General features: G+C 44.4%; 1 protein-coding gene and 1 long non-coding RNA gene across 6 annotated transcripts in view; one reads left to right on the top strand and one right to left on the bottom strand.

Annotated features, from left to right (window-relative positions):
* LOC140258103 (uncharacterized) overlaps positions 1-13,769 on the bottom strand; it is a 26,694-nt gene extending 12,925 nt beyond the window's left edge. The window contains exons 1-4 of one of the 2 annotated variants that reach the window (XR_011905179.1): positions 13,648-13,769; positions 8,781-8,927; positions 5,562-5,756; positions 1,276-1,385 (exon numbers count right to left, since the gene is read on the bottom strand). This is a non-coding gene — a long non-coding RNA (uncharacterized lncRNA). Of the gene's footprint in view, positions 1-1,275; positions 1,386-5,561; positions 5,757-8,780; positions 8,928-10,390; positions 11,708-13,647 lie in introns of those variants that run through there. The other variant, XR_011905178.1, reaches the window with a different exon arrangement.
* Positions 11,866-24,278, top strand: part of DELE1 (DAP3 binding cell death enhancer 1) — a 22,532-nt gene continuing 10,119 nt past the window's right edge. Inside the window, exons 1-9 of one of the 4 annotated variants that reach the window (XM_072348089.1) lie at positions 13,007-13,079; positions 13,186-13,435; positions 13,531-13,651; positions 13,785-13,905; positions 14,215-14,352; positions 19,476-19,531; positions 20,939-21,032; positions 21,740-21,882; positions 22,647-22,805. In XM_072348089.1, coding sequence (XP_072204190.1) covers positions 13,326-13,435; positions 13,531-13,651; positions 13,785-13,905; positions 14,215-14,352; positions 19,476-19,531; positions 20,939-21,032; positions 21,740-21,882; positions 22,647-22,805 — 942 coding nt within the window. In that variant the 5' untranslated portion in view covers positions 13,007-13,079; positions 13,186-13,325. Of the gene's footprint in view, positions 13,436-13,530; positions 13,652-13,784; positions 13,906-14,214; positions 14,353-19,475; positions 19,532-20,938; positions 21,033-21,739; positions 21,883-22,646; positions 22,806-24,278 lie in introns of all 4 variants that reach the window. The other 3 variants (XR_011905177.1, XM_072348090.1, XM_072348092.1) reach the window with 3 other exon arrangements.

Genomic DNA, 24,278 nt, shown 5'->3' with positions numbered 1-24,278 from the left:
AAAGCAGGCAGGCTTTGGAGGAAAGAGAACAGCCCCAGCTGGAAAGGAAAGGATGGAGAGCACCGCCACCACACTGCACCCTTGTGGCTTACAGGAATTCATGATTTATATGTCATGGCTGAGCTATGTTATTTTTTGGGTGGCTGGGAGCAGGTTCATGTGGGGGGAAAAAACTGGTCTCACAAAACAACAGCAACAACAAAAAATGCCAACCCAAGAACAAAAACAAAACAGGCAATACGGGGCCAGCCTCCATGGGATGCAATGTGAGCCACGTACCCCCCTCTCTCTGCAAACAGGGCAAGCATGCAGGTGTAACAGCTCTTTGAGCCACCAGCCAGCGCTGAGCCAGACTTGGACATGTCAGCAGCTGGTCAAACTCAGCACCTTTAGGATTCTTCTCAGCATACCAGTGTGTCCGGGTAGCTTTCTGTTCATAGCTGAGGGTGTCCCAGCACAACAGCACCCTATCTGCAGAGACAGGCTCCCTCCTCGTGCAGACAAGATGTACAAAGTGAAGTGTAAATGGGAGTGCAGAGCAGGCAGCTGGCAGCATCCAGGCAGGCCTGCAGACACACAATAACTCACACAGTGAGGTCTACCAGATGTTTCAGCCTCACAAGGAAGCCACGCTCATGTCCTACTGTTGGAACTGTGTTTTGCCTCCTGCCGTGTTGCTCTCCTGCAAAAATGCTGGAAAATGCTGGTGGTCTGAGAGTTACTTTCCCTTCCTAAAACTGGTGGTACCTCAGTTTTGTGTAGTCAAGTAAATATCAACAGGAAATAAATCACAGCTTGGAGAAATGCTGTTCTCCACCCTTCCTCCAGCATCACTTGTTTACACTGCTGCGCTGCAATCTGAAAAATGCCATCTATAATGAATACTAACTAGTGGGAGTTTCTCTCAGCAATGTGTTACTAAGCCTGATTGCTGTGCAGTATAATACGCCAGGGGAGAGCGGGGGCTGGCTGCGTGTCTCTGCTCCATGCAGTCATAGAAACTGTCAACCCTAGGTGCCTCTGTGATCTCCGAGCAGCATGTCTCCCTACAACCTTTCCTAGCTACCCATTTATTTTTAAAATGTTACCTTGTTACTGTAGCTCTGTTCTTTCAACCAATTTTATTGTCATTATTATTTCTATTTAAAATTCGTGTACTTTTGCAATTTAATCTTTTTTCCGAGCCAATTCACAGCAATATGTTAACAGCTGCCTTGTAATAGAAGTCACCTAGAGGTAACGTTCAAAAGTCCTCACTATTAAGAAATGACTCACCTCTCTGTTACAAAATCTGCACCGCGTCGCCTTTCACTCCTGCCCTCGGTAACTTCGTGTGTCTCAGCTCCATCACCAGGAACGTTTCCAGCCTCGCAGTGAGCGCCTGCCTGCGGAGGGCACACACAAAACCAAAGGATGCCAGAATGACAGAACGCTTTTCACGCATCAGTGATTTCTAAAGTACTTCTGCAGCTCCTCAAGCTATAAGAACCAGGAAGGAGAAGGGGACCTACACTAAAGAAAATGGTAAAAAAAAAAAAAGGGACAAAAAAGTAAAGCATCTTAACAGGTCCCCTGCACATCCTTCTAAATTCCTGCTCTCAAAATGGAATGCATCTGCCTACATTTTGGGACTCGGAGGATACTTTGCATTTCCCTCCTCTGCCAGTAGGTTACATCTTGCAAACATTTCAAGGCACGGCTATGGTAATTCTACACAACAAAATGCACAGAAAAGAGGTACCGACCACAAGGCTCGTTAATGCATGATTAAGAGTTTGTTGAGGCAAGGTTTTTTTGCCCCTCAGAATACTGAATTCAGGCAAAACTCAAGCTTCTGAAATCCAGCAAAGGGTTCATACTGATGCGATATGTGTTCATCGTTTGACTGATATACAGGAGCATCCATATAAATACACACACACCTCCTGTACACACAGTACCAAATGCCCCAGCAGAAGTGCTTTGAGACAAAGCCTAATACTTCGCTTAGGTGAGATCAAACTTAACTGTCAGGTGGCTGTTTTGAACAGGAGATAGGAGAACTCATCACACATGCACTTACAATGAGCTGTGCAAAGGTCATTCTGTTCTGTGAATAAGCCCGTGTCAACACTGAGCATATATTAGAGTTCAGAAAACACTTTGCTGAAGAGATCCGGGCTTTGCGGGTTAAAAGGTTATGAAATTTATTCTAATCTCTATTTCTATTTTCTTAGATCTTCTACCAATCTATTACAGGGAAAGAAGTTGGAGCAGCTAAATTTAAGGTTTCCCAACTTCCTTTAAATGACTCTGATTGTATCTCTACAAGACTATTCAGACTCATAGGACCAAATGTTCAGAATACTCCCAAGCTAACTTGAAATTTCTTATTCATGTGAGACTGAATTTGCTCCTTAATTTCTCAGACTGATTTTTTTCTTTCTTTCTTTTTTGTTAAAATACTCCTTTCACCATTTTCTCAAGAGTCTTTTGTGTCGTTAGCACAGGTTTTCTCCTGGTAAGAAGTCTATATCATTGCCTTCACAACTGTCCTTAAAGTTCCTACATGTTGAAGCAACTTGAATCATTAAAAGTTATATTCCGCAAGTCAAACAGAATAGCTAAGGCACCAAAAGATTTAATTTCCAGGAAGAGAAAAACACCAGGATAATCTGAATTATTTCTCAAGTGCACAGAAACGAATAAGGAGATGAGGACTTGTCAACATTAACTCCTCATGAAGCAACCAAGCTGACTGGGTCTAATTTACCCCTCTAGTAGATAAGACTTTGCAGATAGGGAAGAAGCAGCAGATGCCACATAGCTCAGTGTTACTGAGGCATGCAACTTTTCCCACATGACATTCACGAGTGCGTGAACGCCCAAGTTGAAGCCACAACACAAATCTGGTCGGAATCCACACACTGAGATCAGTTTCTAATGGTTCACTGTGAAATTTAAAGGAGAAATTGAATGGTTATTCAGCTTTCATCGGTTCCATTCAATATTTTATTGATAGCCAAGCTGAAGAAATGGACTGTTTATTAAACCTGCCAAGATTCAATCTGTGAAGAGTGACTACAAATACACAGGAGATAGAAGTATTAAAAACTTCTGACAACTTGGACAAGCTGTCTATAAAAATAGGAATCATCTCAATTGTAATAAGCGTAGCATTTTAACTTAGGCATGAGCAAAGTACTCAAATATAGCACATGCAACAGGTGGGCAGAAAGCAGCCTGCAAAAAAAAAATACCTGAAGGTTGTGATAGCTCAAACACTGCATGGATATATTAACAGAAGAATTACCTACAAGACATCTTGCAGGTCCTCTTACTGTATTCAATATTAGTAATGCCTCAGTGCACAGGCATGTCCAGTCTTGGATAATGCTGCTCAGGAAGGGCTGACAAGGCAAGCAGAAAGCATAACAATGACTAGAGGTCTGGAAAACATGACCTGAATCCAAAGGTGGAGAATAGAAGTGCTCAGAAAGAGGCAATAACAGCCCTGACAGGATCAGGACAGGTGCAGTAACAGTCCGGTAGCTCACGAAAGTCTGCCACAAAGTGGAAAAGAAACAACATTTTTGCTTATGCCACGAATGCCACAAGTGGGTCCGATCCTGTTCTGAAAGGAGATGGACTCAGCCATAATCTGCTGAGATTTCTCCCAGCTTCTTTCTACAATGATTCTATGCTTAGCTGATGCCGATCAGTTTGTCTGTACTCAATTTGTCCTGATGTACCCAAGTGACTTCATACAGTAATTGCTCATACACATTTACATCATTTCTGCATTAACATCATCATTAAGGTTACAGCGTTATACCTTCAACTTACCATCTTACAACTATCTGTCTTACAAATACCTTATCAAAATGCTATTTGCCAAACCAACTTGACTTGCAACTCATTAATCAGAAGCCATTTGAATAATTAGCGTTCAAATATTAATTCACTAAAATCTTTGTATTTTAATTTTCCTTTCTAACCAGCACAATAGGTAAAAGGGTTTATAAGCGTTTGGCATCGCTGCTTTCAGCCTCAAATCAGCCTGCTGCTGACGGAGTCTCCCATTCCACTCACATTGATAACTACAATTTTAGAAGGAAAAAAAAATATATACATAAATCTTGGGCCTCACAGATTCAAACTCAGAGAAGACATCAGAGCACTGCTGCTGCCATTAGTATCTAGTCTACTATGGCAAAAACAGAACCAGCAACACCTACACCCATTCTGACACCAAAAGACACGTATTTGAATGTTTTCTCAGATTATCCATTTTAGTGATTACACATCCCATAGGAAGAGTATATTCCTAATGTCTGCCACTGCAATTCAACCTGTTATCTCCAGCGTGCACAGAATAGCTGAATGACACGACTGCTTCTTAATAGCAGTTACTCGCTTCAGGTGCCAAAGGAAATCAGTGCTGCCTTATCAAACAGCTATAATCTATTAGTAATATTGATCAGAACCAGCTATAGCTCAGCTCCCCACATGACTTACCAAATTAAATGGTTGCACTGCAGTATTGCTGGAAGGAGGACCAAGACCCTCACAAAGCTTTGCAGGTTTTGAGAGTTATGAAAATACAGCTCAGCTTCACTGGCATACAGTCAGTTAAATCAGCGTTATACTAAACCAGAAATAACGCAAGCCACAGACCTCGTTAGCTCTGTACATCCTTACACCATTGATAAACTGAGTTGATATGTCAGAGAGAAAATCCAAAAGATTTCAGATTTATCATGTTAATTCTTTACATCACCCTCTCAAGAATTCACACTGCCGTCATTTTCGCTTCCATTCTGATTACCTTCTTTGCAACATATTGGTTTTCTTACTTTTACTGAATAATTCCTCGTCTATTATATCTATAATTATTCTAATAATTAAGCATGCCTTTTCATCAGCTAGCAGCTAATTACTTCTGCTCCTACCCAGCTCGCTCAGAAAACAGTCAATTCATCTGTATCCCTTTCACTCTCACTGTTGCTAAGCAGTCAATGCCAGTCAGCAGTGGCACAGTGACTGGCGTTGTATGGCTCACTCTGGCTTTAAGTGTATTCTGCAGCATCTGACTGGTGGTGCCTTTCAACCTCCAAGCAAATGCTTTTCACCAGTAAGCACGCTTTAGTCACATGCTGAAGTGCAGCACCTGTTGGTAAAGACTGCTGATCCCCACCACTTCCACAGAAGCTTTGGAGCTGTTCGTAAGCAGCTACTACTTGCTGCAAGGTGCAGTTTGCAATTGGAGAGATTCAAAAAGAATCAGCCAGAAAGCCAGCCTCTACCACCTGCAGATTTCCTTCTTTTTTTGCCAGGCCTTACCCATGACTTTGCTATGTGCAAAAGGAAGTTACGAAGCAGTCAAATCTCTATCCTTTCAGACTTCTTGGTACCCCATCCCATGTCAGGTAACCTGAGAAGTGGACATCATCAGCATGACTCTGCTATCTCTGCTTGGTTCCCACAGCCTAGTGCAAACAGTCTGCTCCAAAACACTCAACCTAGTATCAAACTTCAGTGACATGGTAACAAATCAGCCCTGACTGCTTTTCTCCAGTTACCTGTTATTTCTTCTGTTGCAGGTGGGAGAGAGAAGCTGATGCTCGAGAGCAGGGATTCCAACAGGCTCCAGTCCCAGCAGCCACTTCCTTGCCTGTTTACAGTTGATGGTGAAATGTTAGCTGCTGATCTTTCCTTCTAGACACCAGGCTAGGCCAAAATCCTTAAGCCTTTCATCCAGCTTGTGATATCAGACTCTGAAATTAAAAAATAAAATTAAATGAAATTGAAATTAAAATAAATATATATATATTGGCAATTGCAATGGCTGTGCTTGATTCCAGAGAAGGGAATTCAAAAATGAAAAATAAATGGTAAAAATAAATTTAAAAAAATAAACAAAAACAAACAACCGCACAGAGAGGCAGCCAGAAAGGCAACATGTTTTTAGATGGCAGGTAGACTATTTTAGGATCCTATATTGGAGGCTCAAAGCAAATGCATATAGCCTGTCAAAAAAGACTTGAGAGGAAAACAAAAAGCTAGCATCATAAAACAGCAGGATCAGGGAGGCTGTTGGAAGTTAAAAGGTACCCTGCAAAAAGCTGAAGTTGCGTCTGAAAAAGGAAAACTAAAAAGAACATAAATTCTGGCAGACTAAATGTAAAAGCACAATAACGTAGACTGAAGGAAGAGTTTAGAAGCAGTTTGCTGAAGAAATGAAAAAAAAAAATAAAAAATTTGTAATAAATCCTTCTTGAGCACATCGTGAGCAAGACGCTTCCAAGAGCCAGTGGGCTACGGAGGAATGAAAGAAACACTCAGAGAAGATAATGCCATAGCCAAAAAACCCAAACATTTTTTAAATCACTATTTACCTGGGGAACCTCGAGAAACTTTGAAATCATCACCTCGTTTGGAAGAGATTCATAGAAGGCCTGTCCTAATTAAAAACATCGCTAGGAGTCGATTACAAAGTAGACAAAATGAATAAGGATCTATCACTGGGAGCGGATGATATTCATACAGGGATTTTATAGAATGTTAAACATGAATCATCTGAGCTAATACTTACAGTATGTAACCTTTTGCTGAAAATCACTGCTATTATCAAAGGGCTGAAAGGTAACTAACAAGAAACCAGATTTTAAAAATAAATCCAGCAGCAACTCAAGAAACCACAGCACACTAAGTCCAATGTCCATACCGGTCACGTTGGTGGAAGCTCCGTAAGGATGAGAATAAGTGAATACCTGAATAAATACAACGCATAAAGGGAAAGTAAACATGGTTTTTGCAAAAGGAATCTGAGCCTATTAAATCCACTGGAATTCTTTGAAGGCATCAAAAGCACATGAGCAACAGAGATCCAGCTGAGAAATTTTCCCTGTATTTCCAATTCACCCCAAGCTTCCATAAACCTCAGACATTTAAGGCGAGCTCTCAAAACTAAGCAGCTGTGGCCTACAAGCAAAGACCTCACAGAGATAAACAACTCATGATATATAAGAGTTGAATATTAGACTAAAGGAAGAGTTTTCTCAGAGGACAAAGACCATCAGTGGAATGCCATGGGGATACGTAATAAGGCCCATGGTGCTCAGAGTATTCAAAAATGATCTGGAAAGAAGATGGAAGAGCAAAATGAAGATTTCTGATTAAAATGGAATTAATTAGGAAAATAATCACTGCAAAAATGTAAAGACATGATGACACTGAGCAGACTCACAATAACATGGAAGAGGAATTTCAGTGCTGACAACTACAATCTGGCTATCTAAGAAAAGCAACACTAACTTTCCAAACAGAGCGACACACTCTGAACCAGTTTGCAATTTAGGAATCACATCTTGAAAGTACAAAGCTAGTTCTATGAATACATCACCTTATTGCTCAATAGCAGGCAAAAAAAGAAAGCGAATCTTAAGTTCAGAATTCTTAGGGGAAAAAAAAAGGATGACTGTGTCACTGTGTGAATTCATGCTGCATCTGCTTCTCAAATATCAAGTGCAGTTCTGGTATCCTCACCTCAAGTAAAATAAAAAAGAAGAAGAAACAAAAAAAAAGTCTGCAAAAGGTGAAAGAAATGATACATGGCAGAATGACAAACACGATAAGAAGTACAAAAATGCTTCCACGTGAAAAACAAAGTTAGCATGCAGAGGTTGAATAGGAAGCGATGACTTGCCATTTGTCTTTCCCAATTGTACTGAGCAGGCCAGGTGCCAGCAAGGGGAAATGGACATTGCACGAGCACTCTGTCACCTGCCTTTTTGTTCAGCTACTGAAGCCTTCATATTCTGTCAGAGGAATTTCAAGGCATGTGTAAGAATTACGACAGCTAGGTTTCAGGCACAGATTTCAGACAATCCCAGCCTGATTTCAGGAAAAAACATATGGGGAATAAAGGAGGAACAAAAGACTGCTGTACTTGCAGTACTTTCTGTGCCTGTTACTTCTAAATCATCACTCATTAGAGGTCTCTGCTTCCTTTCCCATCTGCCCTTCCCACACTGCAACTTTAGAATTAAAAGCAAAAAATACAACACAACCACCACAAAACCATCACCGCAGAACACTTAGGCAGCATTTACTAACATTTAACTGACTACGGCAACCCAGCCAGGTTGCCTCCATAGCATTTTAACACAGCTCCTTTCACCTTTTCATGCTTCTCTCATTTTTCAAACTCATTTGAGCATTGTGGGTTCGGGTTATTAGCTCGGCTCCTTCAAGGACAGCACTGCTTTCCAGTCAGGTGTGCAGTGGATTGCACCAATTGGTCCCCTACCTGCTGACAGCCTTAAACTACTGGTGAGCTATTAATAATACGAAAGCAATCATTTTAATTGCAACCTGGTGTCTAGAATTTAGGATCCGCACAAAGAGTTCCTTCTATCTAAAATATTATTGTCCCATTGTGCATTTTGGAGTTTAGCTCTCATTAAAAGTAATAGAGGGAAATAGTCTGTAGCAAACTGAATGTGTTTGTTTTCACAGTTCACCTCCTGCTCCTCTACATGAAAACATACTCTCACTCAGTGACAAGACCACAGCTGTTGCCATCTTTTAGTTACCTGCTGAGTGCAATATTTAGCTTGAGGGACACTGAAGTTTTCTGTTTGTTAGTTATCAGGTCAATAACTCTCACCTTATCACTTCACTTTCCATTCTGTTGATAAAACCTGTCAGCCTTCCTTGAGTGGTTCCTGGCCCTCAGAAGAAATCACATTAAATTGGCACAACCAAGTAAATCTGTAAGGGATGTGCTCCTGACTTACCAAAGGGAAGGGGGGAGGGCTTGAATCTCCCTCCCCACTCTTTGCATAGCTCCGATGTCCCAGCACTCAGAGCTGTGCTGAAATCCTCCCTCCAGATTCAGCAGTTCCAATCAGCTCAGGTCTTTCAATATGGCCCAGAGGAGATGTCTGTGGAGCCAAAATTGATATGGTTAAGTGCAAGAGACAATAATCATTTCTTCAAGTATAAGCTAAAAATACCCAGAAGAAAGTGGAATTTATAATGGAGATTTTAAAGATCTGTGACATACCAGAGCCTGCACAAGGGTTTTAATGAGAGGGAAGGCAATTTAATTGGTCAGCGAGGGCAGCTGCTTTCCTGGGTGAGGGGTCTAGAGCAGCTCACATTCCCATTTAATGCCACGAGCATCACCGCTGTGCTTAACATGGCTGCGACAAGCCCGTGGTACAGGAGCACATCATCAGAATCGGGAGAACCTTGATAATCAACATCTCCGTGCTGTCAGATCACAGAGCTGAGCTACAAGGAGGAAGCAATAAAAAGAGGCAAAAGCTGACAACGAAACATTTCCAGAGGTAATTACACGACCAACCATCTTTGGTTGTCGACGTTTGTTTAATTATTGCGATACAGCTCAGCGTGGGGCACGAAGTAAAAACAGCCCATTAAATTTTAAGGTCTGTTAATGCGGCGCTAACAGGGAGCTGCCGAGTACAAGGGTTAAAATCTGCAGGTCTCCCATGTGAAAACACTTTGGGAGTATATGTCACCGTTCAAAGGAAACCCAGAAATAACTTCCATGGACCATTCAATTATAGGCAATCACCGCACAGCACTCCCTCTACTTGTGGCATTGCTCATCAATCAGGTTTCCTGTCATTATGTCTCTTCTCATAGCAGTCACCAAAGGGCTCTGAGCTCCCTCCGAATTCATGTGACATTTACTGTCAGGGGCTGTCAACACCAAGAGATTCTCCCAGGGCCTTGGAGTTCATCACAAAGCAACAAGATATATCCCCCAACCACGTTCCCAGCATCAGCTCTGGATTACAGTGAGTGACTGAGGGGCGTTGCAAGCTCCAGCTTATGCCCCAATACCTTCCCTTCCTTATTTTCATGTCAGAAAAAACACAACCACATTAAGAGAAACACAGCTCAGGTTTTAAGCCTATGATTAATTATGATCTCCTCAAAAACGTCCCTTATAAACCTATTAGTAGAAAGATGAGATTGTTTACTTGGAAACGTAGGCTTCCCATCTTTAGCATTGATCCTGCATTCATTGTCTGTTGAACAATAAAGTGACCTCGTGGAATAAATTTATAAACCTTAATAAATTGCAGTTGGCAGTATTGACAGAGTGTGTATACGGGCATTTGTTTTTGTGCGAACGTATTATAAGAAATCTAATAAAGTAAAACAAACACATTTTCTTTGTCTGTGAGCTGTGAAACTAGATCATCTGTAATTACAGTGTTTCAAGCAGACTTGGTCAGAGTCGCCTGATATTTTTACCATACGTTTCTAACTAGAGAAAAAAATGTGCATCAAAGCTCGCATCTTCCACTTCGGGTTACTTTGCTCAAGATGCAGAAAAAGGAAACGCAGACAAAATAATGACCCAACTCACCCATAGACCTCTGTGAGACAGGAGGGAGCAGTTCCAGCACACAGGGAATAAACTTCCAGTGGCAAATGTGTCTTAAAGAAACAACGAGGAGCTCGGATGAGTTGCTTTTGCCCAGACTTCAAAGGGAGATTCACATTAACGAGTATTTAAACCAACAAATCAAAGAGTGACTTCAATCCCAAGGCTTCTGTAAGATCTGAGATTTTATATGACCTCTTGGAACTTCAGTGTTTGGTTTTAGCTTACTTCCTAAAGCCAGCCTGGCTTCTTCTTTCCACCAAAATAAATACATTCCTTAAGGAGCAAAGTATTTATTTTCTTTAAATTACTATGTGATAATAATAACCCAGATCTCTCTGCCTCTTCAGGTCACTCGATGGGCTATTCCACAGTTCCTCATCATCTGAGCCCAGGAAACCAAGCAGTTCTCCATCTAATTTACAGCCCATTTATCCAGCCCATACCTCACCAACCTGGCAAAGCAGTACTGCAGGAGACAATGTCAAAAGCCTTGCTAAAGTCAGCATACACAACACACGCAGCTCTCTCTTTGTTCACTGAGCCTGTCTCATCACAGAAGGCAAACAGGCTGCTGAGGCACAATTTGCACCTGTCAAACTCACAGTGGCTGTTCCCGAAACCTTCTTGCCCTTCACGTGCCCTGGCTTTCCAGGGAAAGGTGTGCCACCACCTCTCCAGAGACTGAGGTTACGCTGACTGCTCTAAAACTGCCCCGTCCCTCTTCCCATCCCTCCTGCATGTATGCAGGATATTTGGCTTTTTCCAATCAACGGAAACCTCTCCTGAATTACCGCGACCTTTCAAAGTGACCCTGCAATGACATCGCCTACTTCCCTCAGCATCCTTGAAGGCAAGGAATAAAACCCCACCACCTACAATCAGAAAAGCTGTAGTCAGGCACTCCGGCACCTGCAGCAATTCCTCATGGCTTATCACCTTTGTTCCCCGTGTCCCTTCCACTCTCTCACTGCAAGGACACAAAGCAGCTGACCTGAGCGAGCACAGAACACACAGCCCTCCTGCCTGCACAGCTCGGTCCCACCACTCCCTTAGCCACATTATCCCACACCAACCTTGGCTATCCCCACTTGATTCTCGCCCTGGACAGTCCCCTGCCTCATTGCTCAGAGCCTCTCTCATCTCCTCTTCATTCAGCTATTTTCTTTTTCCATAGTAGAAGCCATAAATGCGCAGCAATTGCACAACTGAAGTTGTTCCAACTCCTGTGGCATCCTCATGATATGAATCAAAACAGATTAGCTTTGCTATTGACTTGCCAGTTGCAAAAAAGACAGAGTATCACACACCAGGCAGCTGGGGACTTGAAAGAAAACTAGGATAACGGCAACAATAATTCTGTGATTAGCTGAGATCTCGGATAAACCCATAGCAACAAAGAAAGTGTACGTTTCTAGGAGCATTAATTACTGATACTACATTGATGAGAGAGAAAATTATGGCAAGATTACAGAATGGAGGTGCTTATATTTCTATTTTGCATCTAATTTTCATCTCCAAACAAACTCAGTAGCTTGGGAAATACATCAGTAGCATTATAGCAAGACAATCATAACATCCAGCATTTTATACAGATACATTTACTAAAACAGAAAGCTAAACAACTTTATAATTACAGCACCAGGGCCGATCTGTGGAGAAAATGATAAACAACGTGCCCCATATGATACTACAGAAAAAGAAGTATGAAGAACTAAAAGAAATCTAGTGGTTGGATAAAGCTTTCAGGATGACAGCAGAGTGATTGCGTATCCCCTTAAAAGCCACATTCAGGGCTGAACCTTGCAGCCATCCACGCAGACAGCAGGAATGATGCTGAACAAGAACTACGAGTTCGTAACAAGAATTACCAGCAAAGGGAAAACCGTATTCTTGAAAAAGAGACAAATTGCCGGAACGACCAAGAATTTATGTGCCTACAGAACTAAGAAACAGACAGCAAAGCGCACAGCTTGGCTGCAGTGAGCACAGGAGCAGCAACATTCATAGTGCTGAAGGAATCCACCGGGGTAAGGAGAATAGGAAGCACGTCTATTTCTCACTCTGGTGTTGCTGATTGGGAACTCTGCCATCTCCTGCAGCAGAGCTGAACCAAACACAGCAGTATGCAGAGCCCGGGACCCTCTGTGAGCTCCTCCATCACTGAGCCAGGCTGTGGGCTGAGAGGTGCTGCAGGCTCATTTAATGCATTATTTCACACATTGCCATTCACCAATATTCCGTGCATTCCATTTCCCACTTATGAATGTTCATAACTAATCAAACCGCTGATTGCGGGATTACTCGGGTTTCTGATCACACCTGACGTGACCTTTTTCATAGAACCACAGAACAGCTGGAGTCGGAAGGGACCTTTAAAGGTCATCCATGCAATGAATGAGGACACCCGGAGCTCCATCAGGTGCTCAGAGCCCCATTGGAGGTCTGCAAGGATGGGACATCCGCTGCATCCCTGAGAAGGCATCTGCCCACAGAGCGGCCCATGTGCGACACAGTCACCTGCCCCAAGGCCTTTATTACCGGCTATTGCTGCGCGTCCCCCCGCCGTCCCACACCAGCCCACCCCCCCCGGCCCGGAACCTCCCAGGTCCGCCGAGCCATTCATCCGTTGCGCAGAGGGGCGGGCAGGGCTGTCCGGCTCCTCTCTATGGTACGCTCCGCTCTATCCCCGCTCTCTCCACGGTCTCAGCCCGCCCCCAGCCCCTTCCCGCCGCCTTCAGCCCGTTCCTCCCGTTAGGACTCCTCTCTTCCCGCAGCCCCACGCAGGAGCCGCCGCCGCAGCCCGGCAGAAATCCCCCCGAACGTCCCCAGCGTCCCATCCTCTCTATGGCCGCGAGGAGCCGCTCTGCTCCGCGGTCGCCGAGCAACGCGCCCTCTCTATGGTCCCCGGGGCGCCATGTGGCGGCTGTTGCTGGGCCGCGGCGGCCCGGCGCGCTGTTTGCTGCCTCCCCCTCGCCCCGCGGCCGCCGCCTCCTCCGACTCTGCCGACAGCCGCGGCTCCGCGCGGTGAGTGCGGCCCTCGGCCTTCCCGACCAGGCGGCGGCGTGCCCTGCCCGTCCGAAGCGGCGTGAGGGCCGCCGTCACCTCCTTGTGTTTTGCAGGTGCTGCGGTGCGCCCGGCTGTCAACACGGCGGGGCCCGCGATGGCCGCGAGCGTGAGGGACGGCGACAGCCGCTGCCCGGCCTGGTGCCGCGCTACTCCGTGCTGGACGCGGTCACCTGGGTGAGGAGCGGCCGCGGGGGCAGCTGTGGGAGGGGGACACCGCGCCCTGCAGGAGCCGAGTGCCCCGGTACAGCTCCCCGGGCACAGCGCTGTGGGATGGAAACTGCCCTGACTTGCGTTGTCTCTTCTTCAGGGGGCACTGGCCGCGCTCCTGCTGCAGCTGGTCAGGCAGATCTCGTGGCTGCGATCGTTGCCGGATGCCAGGAGGGAGCCCAGGCCTCCCTGGTTGCCCCCGCTGCCCGCACGGCACGCAGGTCAGCAGCGCCTCCCGACAGCTCACAGCCCTCCCGCTGCTGTCAGCATGTGACAGGCAGCTTTCAAGCTCTCTGAAGGGATTGAGGGCTGGTATCTGCTCGGGGAATCTTACTCTTTCTTACCTATTTGATGCAATCCCATATTACATCCTGATTTCCATTATGTTTGTCCTCTGATCTGGGCCTTACGCTATGAGCTCTCCTGCTTGGCTTTGTCACCAGAGCAGAGAAGGCAGCTAGAATAGATAAGTTTTGTTTTGCCTCCTAGAGTAAAGGCTCATGGGAACTGACTTGTGTTCTGTGTTTCAGCAGTGCCTGATGCCTCAGCCGGCCTTCCCTATGCCCAGCTGGGGTCCTGCCTCCTGCGGAAAGCAGAGGTTGCACCAGAGAATTCATCCTCGGGCATCCCGTTAGGGCCAGGAGAGAGCCAGCTCTGGGCAGAAGAAGGTATGTATAATGTGCTACAGGGCAGGATACACAGAAGGATTTCAGAGTTTTTCTAAGGCAAAGGTAGGAGCCAAGAGGCATATAGCCAGTTCTTGAAACATGGAGGAAGGAATGGAAAGACAGAACTTTGGAGTAATGAATCCAGAGTCAGGGAGAAAACAGCTCCTGAAGGCAGGGAGGAGCCCATGGTACAACTGTTTTGACTGTCTCAACGTTGGTCTGCCTTTGTGACCAACGTACAACGTCCAGTTTCTGTTCTTGTATTGTAGACAGACATTTGCAATCAAGAGGGTTCAGGAGAATATTGCAAAGTGGTCTGAGAGATTTGCTAGACAACATGACGCTAAGGGAATTATTTTCTTCCAGGAGTATGAAAACAAGTGCTTATGCTGCAGACGGGGTGGTGAGAGGGGGTATTAAAGGAAGACTTATTAAAATAGGTCTTATAAAAACAGGAAAATATACTTTAAAAAAAAAAAAAATAGTCTCATCCGGGAACATGTGTCCTAACATCTGAAACATGAAGTCAGGTTAAGGAAGGTCAGATTAAGCCTACAGTACGGTTATTCACTAGATACATAAATACTAGTAGTATCTTTAGGACAATGTGTGATTATGGTGTGGAAGAGATATGTTAAATAAACAGCTCACAGATGTTAGATGATATAACGTGTTGCAGGAAAGGTCAGGGGGGGTTCCCTGTTCATTGCTTGCTTCTGTGCTGAATTAAGCTACTGCCCATCACTGCTTATCAAAGCCATCTCCTGCCAGAGGTTACCATTCCCATCAGTTGGCAAATGGAGCATTTTGTTTCCATGTTCCTAATTAGCTCCAGGAAAACAGCCAGGTTAATTTACCTAAACTGCCAATTAGACTGTTTAACCCATCTGCTTTTGCCTGAAGCATATTAAGAAGCACTCAGATACACTGCCTTGCTGGCAGATGACTGGACATGGACCTCTGGGAGAGGTGGTGGAGAATAAGTGGAGACAGGTCTGTCTTCACTTGGCACAGTTGGCAGTGAGTGTGTGTCTATATCTTAACGGTTTCCTACTGGGAGTCAATGGGGAGAGCTTTTAGGCAAACTGATAAACTGAACCGTGACAAGTCACTAAGGCCACATGCTCTTTGTTCAGGTGTTCTCTGGAGGCTGTGAAATCAGTAAGTCTCTAATGATGGTATGTAATCCAGAGCTGAAATCTGCTGTATGACCAGACTGAACACTGACAAATGAAACACTAGCCTTCAAAAAGCAGGGTTGTTTGTGCCATCGAACTGCAAAAAATGTAATTACAGGGTGATAGAAACTGTATTATAGAATAGAAATGTTAGGTACCTGGATGAGCGTGCTATATCAAAGGTCTGGAAGGGCTTAGGAAGCCATTTCTCTGACCAGCTTGCTCCATTACCTGAGTCTTAACAGAGAACAGAGTTAGAGTTTGTAAATCTATTAGAGTTCTCTGGAGAAGTCAACAGGCATGTGGAGCAAGATTATCCAGCTTTTAGCTTTCTGAAAATCTTTCAACCAGGACCTAAGCCAAAGCTATCAGGAGGAATAAAGCTGTTGTGAGGGAAGACAGAGGGACCGCTCTTCGGCTAGAAATTCCTTAAAGCGTAGGAAATAGTTTTCATGATGGAAAGCCATTACTAGTGGATTCCCCTAAGTGCTTTACAGAAACCTGTTCTGCTGAGCAGAGTCAGCAGTGATTTGGAAAAAGGTGATGAGTGATGTGACAGCAGAAGCAAATGTATTACAGAATTATTCAGGACAGTCAAAGCTGAAAGTCACAGCAAAAGATTGCACAAGAACCTAAGAGGGTAATCTCAGGGGAGGTTAAAGGAGTACGTGCAGGGAACTGTAACTGTAAATACACATACAGAGTGGAGAGTCTCAAATTAATGATTACATTGAAACTGTTAAGTCAGTGCTCAACAGCAGTGAGGTAAATGAAATGCTATTTGTTGCAAAGGAAGGAGCTGAGGTGAAAGCAGTATCATAGATCTGTGTAGGTGTACCATAGCTGCATCTTGAACAGTTTAGAAAGAGCACTCTGTCTTAAAAATCAGTAACCAAAATGGCATAGACAAGGGTGAGAAAGAGCCAATTGTAAAGAGAGACTGACTCTTCTGCTTTAGAAGTAGAGGCAGAGGGCAGTGGGCAGCAGAAATGTGCTACTCTGAAACAGCTAGAAACAGCTGCTCTGTTCTGTTGAGTGGCAAAGACCTCTGCAGACATCCCAGCTGCTCAGATGACCTATCCTAGTTTTAGTATAACACAGTAGGATAGAATCTATTACTTAAAACAACAACAAAAAAAAACCAACCCACCTGCGTTTAAAAAGAAAACTCGAGGAAAATTGTTGAGAAGTTGCTTTACGTATCATTCCAGATCTGACTGTCAGCAAGTTTTCAGGTGCATGATCACATCCTATTTTTTCATCCCATTTTTGTCTCGCTCAGAGCTTTTCTTTCCGAAAGTTAAAGGCACGTATTGCAGGAGCAGGTGATTACAGCCATTCTCAGTGGTGCAGCAGCTGAATGTTGCCTTGGGGAGTTGTTTTTTTTTTTACCCCTGACGGGACTGTAAAATTCGTTATTTCAATTCTGAGATCGCAGGCATTTCCAAAGCGTGTTTTCATTTCAAAGCACAATGAAACCAATTGGAAACAGTCAGATTTTCCATGAGGCAGAAATCCTGGATTGTGGCCAGCTCTTGTTGTGAATTAATTCCTGTGAAGTGTTTGGATGTTTCGTTGTGAGCAACTATCTATGAGAAGGTTAATAAATCTGCATTAGGAGTTAGCTTCCAGTAACATTTGGTAAGTGAGGGATGAACAGTGGGGAAACACTAAATATTTATTAGCTGTAAGATCTCGTGGAGGAAAAAAAAGAAGGGTGCAGAGTCTTGTTACATCATAACACAGATTTAAAGGGGTAGAAATACTGTTGCACAGAAAGTTCTAATCTCAATTTGCTGAAGCAGAACAAGATTCTCTGCTGCTTGGGGGTGCCTTTATTTCTCCACATATGATTGAAGGAACCTAAACAATGTGTTAGATGGTGTGCCTGGTTTTGAGAGGGTTGCTGTGAAACAAGACAAGTTCTAAGAGTAATGATCTCCGTGAGGAGTTTTGATTTGTGGCTTGCCCAGCTTCAAATGAGACTTCCAAGAGAATTCATTAATCTAATCCATCAGGAGATAGGACTGAGTGTCAGGAATGGCTGGTCGCTCAGTTTTCTTCCAAGTGATCTTCTGATCTCTGGGAGTGGTAACTCCAGTCTGGGAAGATTACTAGGATTAGATTTGAGGAGATATTTGCAGTTGGGAGGAGGTATGGGATGTATGGGATGCTTCTACAGCCTGATAGTTTCCCAAGCACATGAAAGTATTAATGGTTTTTAAACAAATAGAGCAGACAGTTTTTTAATACAGGCAATTTACTTATTTATTAGACTTGCTGTTGTTAAAAAACAAAACAAAAATCATCATGAGGGAGATACTGACAGAAGATAGAGACTTGCAGTGAGAAAGATCAGATCATTTTATATCTGATCTGAAAGGAAATGTAAAGTGCGGCGAATAAATGTGCAGACTGTATTACTTTTGGTGTAATGATGAACTGAACTTGTGTTTGCCATAGTGATCTTCCTTGTTGGGTGAGTGAGACTTGTTTAGATAAAATACAATCTAATAGTGCCGGAGGTGAGTTGTTTATCCAGGAATAATGAGGCTGCAGCTAGAAGGCAGGTCACAGTTTCATGCCCTATAGTTTGGTGCAGGCACTAGAAGTGTTGTCTTCTTGCCTGTCCCGTGCTCACTTCTGCCCCTGTGCCAGCACAGGCATTTGCAGAGCCATATGGTGATGGCAGTCAAGGCAATGAGGCTCCAAGAGGACTGACTTCTCACTCCTTTTAGTTTCCTGCTCTGCAGCCATGCAGCTTGAAAGGTGATGGGAAGACGTGGGGAGGACACAGCTACTTCTGCTACCAGCACCAACTTAAAGTGATCCCAGCTTCACCACCTGGCGTTAGGTGCCCAGTGGGATGTAGCTGCTTGTGGTGATTCAGGTTAAAAAATAATTGGCCTCAGTCAAACCTCACTGTTTGTCCTTTTTGCTGGAGGTCACTGTACTCTTGGAGCAGCTGGCATAAATGCTTGTGTAATCACATCCAGCACGGTTCTGTTGAGAGTGAAGTGTCTGAGCTTTTGTTGTAGATGTTTTCGTTAGATAATTCTGATTGAACTCAGACAGATAGTGGCTAAACAGGTGGCTGTGCCACCATCCCTGTGAGGACAGTGATGAGTAGTAGGTGGGGTGATAACATGAGCCTGCAAACAGCGCAGCCAGAATGGCATGTTTGATCATCCCCTTGCAGAAACAGGACTGCAGTGCAAGGAAAATTACATGAAAAAGGAGCTAGAGTAGGCAAGTGCTTAGGCATAAGATCTCTGTGTGATGCTGTGGCCAGCAGGAACGGGAATGTGATTCTGACACATGCAAACTAGGCAGTTATGAATTTGAATAAGGAGGCAATTTTGTCCTTTCCGTGACACTGGTGAGAGTGTCCTCACTTCAGTAACAATGTTGAAATTTCAGGAATAGTGGCAAAAAAAAGTAAGTCATAAAATTAATCAACTCAGGCAGAAAAGTACTTCAGTTGAAAGATGTGAACAGCTCAGTCTGTTTAGAATCACAGAGAAGAATCAAGAGGGGTTGATTAGTCGTAACAGGACTTTGAAAAAGAGAATGGGCTTTTTAGTGAAGAGACAAAAGCCGCGGAGAGCGGGTGATGGAGAGCAGAAACCAGATGTATTTTAATTTGAAATGAAGCACAGATTTTTAATGCCACGATTACGAGTTGCTGGAACAAACTTTCAGAAGAGGTGGGAGACTGTCCTATTGTACCGGCGGGTCAAGACTGGGCCCTTTCTGGAGGAGGTGCATTAGCTGGCTGCAGATTCCAGGGCTGTATTCACACGGTGCTTATCTGTTATCGGTGTCCCTAACTGGGCACATGATCAGTAGTCTAGGAAAGAACTGAAGAGCAGAGAAAGGTATCAGAAGGAAGGCGTGAATATACAGCCTTGCTTAACCCTGTTTTTTGTCCTTCTTTTAATGTAGGGGAGTTCCCAGTCCCTCAGTGCTCCAGCCTGAGGCCAGTTCCACACAGTACAAAGGTAAGCTTTCATTTTCTCGTGAGCTCCGTCTGTGCCTGAGGCCCCTTTGCTACAGAAAGGCGTCTCAGTGCGACCCCAAGCAGAGCCTGAGCAATCGGCTCACACACAAGACTGCTTTCTGCACTGCATAGCTGGAGGCCAGGAGAATGAAAGATGTGATATGCTGCCCTTTAGCCAGAGCAGAGCTCCAGGAGCCACAAACTGACGTCCCCATCCTTTAAAGCGTCTGTGTAACAGCACTGCTAGTAAAGAAGCACTGGAAGAAAATGTGCCCAAAAATAACACCAAGTAGCACCAGTGTGGTATATCTGCATTCTGATGCCATCATTCACTGGGTGTCTGTGTGCTGTTTCTATTTTGATTTTTACCAGGCAAGTCCATGACTGGGGAAGGTGGTGTCACCCCTCCCAAAGCTGCAAATCAAGACTGAGACTTGTCTGTTAGAGAGAGGAAGAGATACGTTGGGCTTGAAGAGGGTATATCAGGTTGAGTCATATGGTTATAAATCATATTATTGTTTTTGTTGTGTTTAAGCCTGTTAATTCCTTGCAATCCAGAGCTCCCCATTTTAAAAGTCAGTCAGCTTAGCAATTACTCAAGGACGTTCTGAACAGAATGGAAATATATTCAGGATTTAACAGAGTGAGATCCTCACTGAGGTGAATGTGACCTCCTCTACCAGAAAGGTTTTCAGTCGATCTGCCCAGGGAGGTGAGAAATGAGCTCCCCATCCATCTGCAGGGCCATGTGCAGTGGGGCAGGACTCAGGAGGCTCTCTGGAGGGGAGATGAGTTGGTTTGTGTCTTGTCCTTCTGTGAGCAGCTTGAAGTGCTGGGTGAGCTGTAAAGCTCTTTGGTGGCAAGGGGCATTTTTGCATCGTGACTCCCCATGCAGAGGCATCTCAGCGTATGTGCAGTGTGTGCTGCTGCCACTCGATGGCACTAAATTTGTACTCAGGCTTGGAAATGAGAGCTGCAGGCCAGGCTAATCCTCCCACCTCCCAGAGCTCTGGTAAAGTTAAAAGCACTGTTCATTACTGAGGAAAAAAATTCATTGTTTCTGCTGTGCAGGGTTTTATTAGGGAGACTGCAGTGTTCAGTAAGCTGTCAGTGTGGGCTCAGTTTGAACTGTGTAAAGGATATACAGGTATGTCAGTGCATGTCTGACGGAGAGAAATGCCACTTGTGCATTGATCTTGGAGGGCAAATGAGTACACCAGGCTCCCTGCTCTGAGGTGAGCAATGTCTGTGTGAAACAGGGAGATTTTTGTGTGGACATGGTGACACCAGATTACATGACCCTCTTGATATACTACAGGAATGTATCAGACTACTCCGTTTCTGAGAAGAATCTCTTTTAGGTTTGTATGTTTTTGATGTCTTACAACTTTCTTCTTTGATTCTGCAGGAAAATGCAGCTCAAGGAGAGCATCTGGAGAAAGCTGCTTTTCAGTTGCAGCAGATTTTCCGGGTTGATATTTCCATTGCATTCAATATCCTTGGTAATGTGGACTCGGGTTTGTTTTGTCCTTTAGTCACACGTTCCTCTTTTTGGAGGGCCTCCAAATGGTTGCAGGCCGTATGTGAAGGCAGAGATGGCATATGCCCAAACTGAAGCCTTCTTTCAGCAATTTCAACTATACTTTGAGAGATTTATTGCCCTTTGTCTCATCCTGCCACCTGATTTATGTCAGCGTTTTTAAATCCAGGCTTGGTTGAAATCTGCACTGTTGTCCTGACATCTGTATTTGGAAATTAAGTCATCTCTGTCCTTTTTGCAACATGAGCTGTCCTATCTTCACAGCTCTTTTTTCATTGTCTGAGATCTCAGTCTTCCTGGCAAGCTGAAAAAGCAATTGCAGAACTGCAACTCTAAGAAGAGCTGAAGGAAGATGTAGTGATCTAAGAAAAAACTCCCTGCCCTACATACACCACTAGTTGCAGCACTAGAAAAGTAAACTGCTTCTCCATTAACCATATGTTGTGCTAGTACGTGGTCCTTCTTTGCAATGAGATCAGAATAGTTCCTAAAATACAGTGTTGCTGTTTTCCCTGTAGAAACTGATTATGTGGGTTGGGGTCTGGTGAGCCTGCTAGGAGTGGGCCAGACCGCTTGGCATGGGGCAAGGATGGTCAGTAGCTCTGAGGAATGTCTGCTGTATTTGAGACTGCATTCTGCTCTTCTGTTTTCATACCATTTTCTTCCCAGGGATTGAAAGTATGAGAGCTGGCCATTACCAGATAGGCTATACCTGCTTCAAACTGGCAGCAGATCGAGGCTACAGCAAAGCCCAGTTCAATGTGGGTCTGTGTTATGAGCACGGCAGAGGCACAGAAAAAGACTTGGAAAAGGTATCCACAGCTTGTACAGTCATGTATGTGTGTGGCACGCACCAGGGAAGCGATCTTCATTGGGTGTGCAAGCACATTTCTCCCTTTGAATGGGTGTGACAGTCTCTGAAGTCTGACTGGAAAATGCTGGAAATAATACAAGCTGTGGGTTTGCAGTGCTGGCTTCAGTATCGTAGATCCCCTCAGAGATGTGCTCCTGAAATCCCCTTTCTCATAGCTGCTGAGGTCTTGTTGCAGGTACACAGGCTGTGCCACTAGCAGCTGGAAGAGTACCCAGGAGAAACCTGTCATGTTGCTGTATTTAAAACACCACTGCACATCCAAGCATTTCTTTACATCGTGAGCCATCCAGTTTGCCTACCTTAACTACAGCCTGCCACCTAGTGAGTGCAGCCATAGTCAGCATCCTTCTGTACCTGGAAAGATCTGCAAAGGCTGCCTGTTTTGAGTAGCTGTGCAGATCCCCACTGGCTTGAAGCAAGCTTTGGTATCGATGGCCCAGTGCCATACCCTTCAAAACTCAGAATTTTGACTAGAGAAGGCAGAGGTGGTTAGAGGGCTCTTGTACAGCAGTAGTCCACTGTCTCACTTGAACGCCCTCATGTTCTTCAGCAGGAAAGTGTGGGAGGGTTGCCAGGGTAAGCATGTGCAGCTTATGATATGTCTGGACAGAGAGGTTAAGCTTGTCCTGGCCAGAGGGGAGTCACATCGTGTTTGAGGGCATGTATTACCTGACTGACACAAGCATGTTTCTCTGTTCCCAGGCAGCTTTTTATTACTACCGTGCAGCCAGCAGCTGTCACCCCATGGCACAGTACCGCTACGCTAGATGCCTCTTATGTCACAGTCCTGAAAATGAATGGCACAGGCTTCAGAAGGCAGTGACTTTCCTGGAGCAAGCAGCAGTGGCTGGACTTACAGAGGTTAGTATCCACCACGTGGGAATGATTTCATAGGAAAGAAAGCAGGACTAAAAGCAAAATTCTTCCTACGTACTCTTACCACTGCCCGTGTATGAGGGCAGCTCTGCTTGCGTGTGCAAGGCAAATAGGTGTTCATTCTGTCAGTAGTGCTGGTTGTCTGCTTTGCTGTTGGGTTTTTTAGTGTGGCCCTCCTCAACCCCCTAAACAGGAGATTTTCCATATGCATATGGGGCTTCTGCTTGTTAGTAATGTGCAATTTTTGGTCCCATCATGTGCCTGAGATAGATACTTGCTTCTTAGCTTTCTTGGTTGAAGAGAGGATGCAGCCATAACTGATACCAACTATATAAGGCCCTTTTTTACTTTACAAAAGAGGACAGAGCTTGATGCACCAATTGTTAGAAACCTGTCTAGTTGTCCCTTCTCCAGTGCCAGGTGGCAGTTTTTTATGTTCCATACCTGAAGAATGTGGAACATGGATGCATCAGCTGTTGGTGAACACAAGCTGCTGCATCCAAAATATAGGGGTCTTCATCAAAGCAGATTTAAGGTTCCTAGAACGCAAAGTGTATCCTCAGTTACCACAGGTCTCCACAACATCTGTGTTTGGATCAAACATCATGTTTTGGCATACTTTTTACATCACTAAAAGCCGTTCTCACCTTGAGGATTAAGAGCAGTTCAAACTCTGGTAGAATAATCTCTCCAAATCTTTCTCTTGCCTGAAGCCATAGTAGAGATAGATGTCCAAAATATATTTTATTCCTGAAGTGCAAGGCTCCCAGTTTTGCCCCATTTAGGCTAGTCTATCATCCTGCTCTATAAGCATGAGTCTGACTGGAAACTTTGGGATATGTGTGACTCATGTGCCAGCTTTTGAATTACCTCATCTCTGAAGCTGGAGCCAAACATGCGTGTAACTGTTGTCTCCAGTACCTAGATTAGACCAGCAGCTTAGGAAAACTGACCTACAGTTGAAAAACTATATTTCATTGCCACTCAATTGCAAGAGTACAGGTTGTTTTGGTGGAAGAACTTCCATGAGATTCTTTTGAGTAGGAACAGATCCTCATACAGTATCTCTGACTTTTCAAGATGATTCATCAGCATAGATCTGTGTACCCTGTCCTCCTTTCCCACTCTTTAGGGGATACATTTAGGCATGTGGCATCTTGTGTTACGAATACAAGCCATTCTGGCACTGACTGTTTCTCATGTAGCACACTGTTCCAGGAAGGACATCTGCTGTGTCTAACGGACAGCTCACGAGTAGGAGCCATCCTCTGGCTCTGACTTCCACAGTGCAGTTTGAAACAAGATTCTGGGTCTCATACTGTTAGTATGGTGGTGTTACTGTGTGTGTAGTGGAGTTCTGTAGATCGAATGGGATTTTTTGTGTTTATAATGACAGAGTTTCTTAGGACAGCCTTCATTCTCCAAGCAGGCTCTGCTGCAGTCACGGTACTGTGCATG

The sequence above is a fragment of the Excalfactoria chinensis genome, chromosome 13 (assembly GCF_039878825.1).
Source record: "Excalfactoria chinensis isolate bCotChi1 chromosome 13, bCotChi1.hap2, whole genome shotgun sequence".
NCBI classification, from domain to species: Eukaryota; Metazoa; Chordata; class Aves; order Galliformes; family Phasianidae; genus Excalfactoria; species Excalfactoria chinensis.
Note: the sequence above shows the minus strand (reverse complement) of the source record. Positions and strands in the feature narration are given on the sequence as shown.